This window comes from Cyprinodon variegatus, unplaced genomic scaffold, assembly GCF_000732505.1.
Source record: "Cyprinodon variegatus isolate N-32 unplaced genomic scaffold, C_variegatus-1.0 Scaffold1895, whole genome shotgun sequence".
Taxonomy (NCBI): Eukaryota; Metazoa; Chordata; class Actinopteri; order Cyprinodontiformes; family Cyprinodontidae; genus Cyprinodon; species Cyprinodon variegatus.
This window is the reverse complement of record NW_015152348.1, coordinates 48,398-50,848: the sequence shown is the minus strand read 5'-3', so window position 1 is coordinate 50,848 and position 2,451 is coordinate 48,398. Positions and strand designations below refer to the sequence as shown.

General features: G+C 40.1%; 1 protein-coding gene across 1 annotated transcript in view; it reads left to right on the top strand.

Moving 5' to 3' along the window:
• Positions 1 to 205, top strand: part of ndufaf4 (NADH:ubiquinone oxidoreductase complex assembly factor 4) — a 3,633-nt gene extending 3,428 nt beyond the window's left edge. The window contains exon 4 of the mRNA XM_015404905.1: positions 20 to 205. Within this exon, the coding sequence (XP_015260391.1) occupies positions 20 to 67 (48 nt within the window). The 3' untranslated portion in view covers positions 68 to 205. The remainder of the gene's footprint in view (positions 1 to 19) is intronic.
• The last annotated feature ends 2,246 nt before the right edge of the window (positions 206 to 2,451 follow it).

Sequence of the window (2,451 nt, the reverse complement as noted above, 5' to 3'; positions counted from 1 at the left end):
CATCCCCTTCAAAGTGGAGATCATCCCTCCTAAGACCAGAACTGCCAAGCAGATAAAGGCTTCCTAGGACCCACACAACCCAGAAGCTTTACCTGACTTATTTATGTTCTATAGTAGGCGCCCCTAAAGTTGGTCCTGGAGGGCTGCTGTCCTGCAGGTTTCAGAGGTTTCCTGCTCCAGCACAGCTGATTTTCATTGAAAGCAATCATCAGATTCAGCTGTGCTAAAGCAGGGAAACCTGTAAACCCTGCAGGACAGCAGCCCTCCACTACCGACTTTGGGGATGCCTGTTCTGTGTTTGAGCAGGAGAGGGAATATTGGTGTTTAGATCGAATCCATCCATCAGGAAACAGCTGTATTGCTTTCAGGAAGGCTTCCATCAGGGAGAAATATAACGGTGAGGGGGAGAATTCAGATTCAGAAAGGTTTCCGTCGTATCAAACAGCTGAGGCTGGATGCTTGGGTCAGATAAGGTTGAAAATCCAGATAGCTTTAGGTAACAACAGCTGTTCTACTCCCCATCTGAGACGTCCAGTCTGCTCCAGAGGAGCAAGGAGGAACCTGTGCAATCAGATCGCTGCAGAAAACGCACACCTTCCAGAATAAATGGTTGATATCTCATGCTTTTGGTGGCTTTTTTTTTCCTCTTTTGTCTGAGTTCAAATGAATCGGGGTGCGTCTGTCAGGAGAAGAGGAATTACTCTAAAGCAGGCATCACCAAACTCGGTCCTCAAGGCCCGCTGTCCTGCAGGTTTTAGAGGTTTCTCTACTTCAGCACAGCTGGTTATAATGATTGCAGTAGACCCAAAGCCTGTTAATCAGCTTTCAATTAAAATCAGCTGTGCTGGAGCAAGGAAACCTCTAAAACCTGCAGGACAGGGGGCCTGAGGAACGAGTTTGGGGATGCCTGCTCTAAAGCCAGGCTTAAACTATGTTTACTTTATTTTATTTTTCCCTTTTCGGGACGATTATCCCACTGCGAGAATTTTATATATAATTAGATGTAGATGTATGTGCACTTTTTAAATATTTTACAGTTTAAATTGCATAATAAAGGCTTTCTTTTCCTAAATTTTCAAACTCTTTTTTTATAATAACATTTTCTCCTAGACCAATCAACTAATTAAAAGAAAAAATTGATGAGGAGAAAAATAATGGATAGCTGGAGCCCTTACATACTAATGACACCTAGAATGTGTCCCATGTAGAAGTGATCTGCGGTTACTTCATCTCTTATTCAGTCGTTCTTTAAAATAAAACAATTTAATAAAATATTTGCTAGCTTTTTATCAAAGATTCCCAAATCTGCTGCATAAGGACGACTGTCTGCAGAGCAGCCCATCCAACCAAAGAGGAGGTTTCCTCTGAGATGGATGACGTCTTCCAATGTAAGCATTTACCTAATGAGTTTATTATTAGATCATGAACAATAGGCGGCATCTAAGATAAGAGGAAAGTCAGTCATTATCTGGAAAATGTTCCTGTCAGGATCACTGATCTCTATTCACTGGATTGCTGATAGGCCGTTGGTAGTACGGGGTTGAAGTGAGGCCACCGGCCGCCATATTGGTACTCCCTAGTTAGACCGGTCGCAGTGTAAACATTATGTGCGCAACAGCATCAAACAACGATGATGTTCTCATTTTCAGGAGGACTTAAACCTTTTAAAATAAAGATAAATTCATCTCTTTGACACACACTGGCTGTTTCATAGCATCAGTAGATTACTTTAACTTATGATTAAAAAAATTAGGCACATCACATTGCAGAGTTATTATGAACTCTATAAATCATGTAATATAACATATACATTTTATTTTTATTTATTTGAATAGGGACAAAGCACATTAATGAACATCAGTATAAAAACAAATGTAAATATGCCGGATTATAGCAACAAAGCTAGTTTTCATCTGTAGTCCCTAGGCAGGCAAATACATAAGAAAGAACATATAATATACAATATAAGCATCACAAGGAAATGTTAAGAGTTTAGTGGTTACATGACTGGTTTGTTTTCATCCGTAGTTTGAGTTGAGCTCTAAAGCTGATCAGTGTAGGGCTCTCCCGTATGTGCAGAGGATGCACCAGATGTTAGTGGCTCTCACAGAGAGAGCGTTCTGACCAAAAGTTGTTGTTCTGTGAGGAACCTCACAGTCTCCTCTGGAGGAGGCCCTGCTTCTCAGGCCACTTGAAGTATTGGGTTTGAACAGAGTAGACAGAGGAGGTGGGCTAGTCCATGCAGCGCTTTATAAATGAAGCATACATACTTAAAATTTATACAATTTTCAAAATTTAAAAGATTATACTTGTTAAAAATATTACATACATGGAAAGAATTGGGTTTTTGGTCAAACACTTTTAGAGATTTTTTGTACAGTGATTCAACTAATTTTAAATTGGTAACTGTGGTGAGAGACCAACTTGTGATGCAGTATTCAATGTGAGATA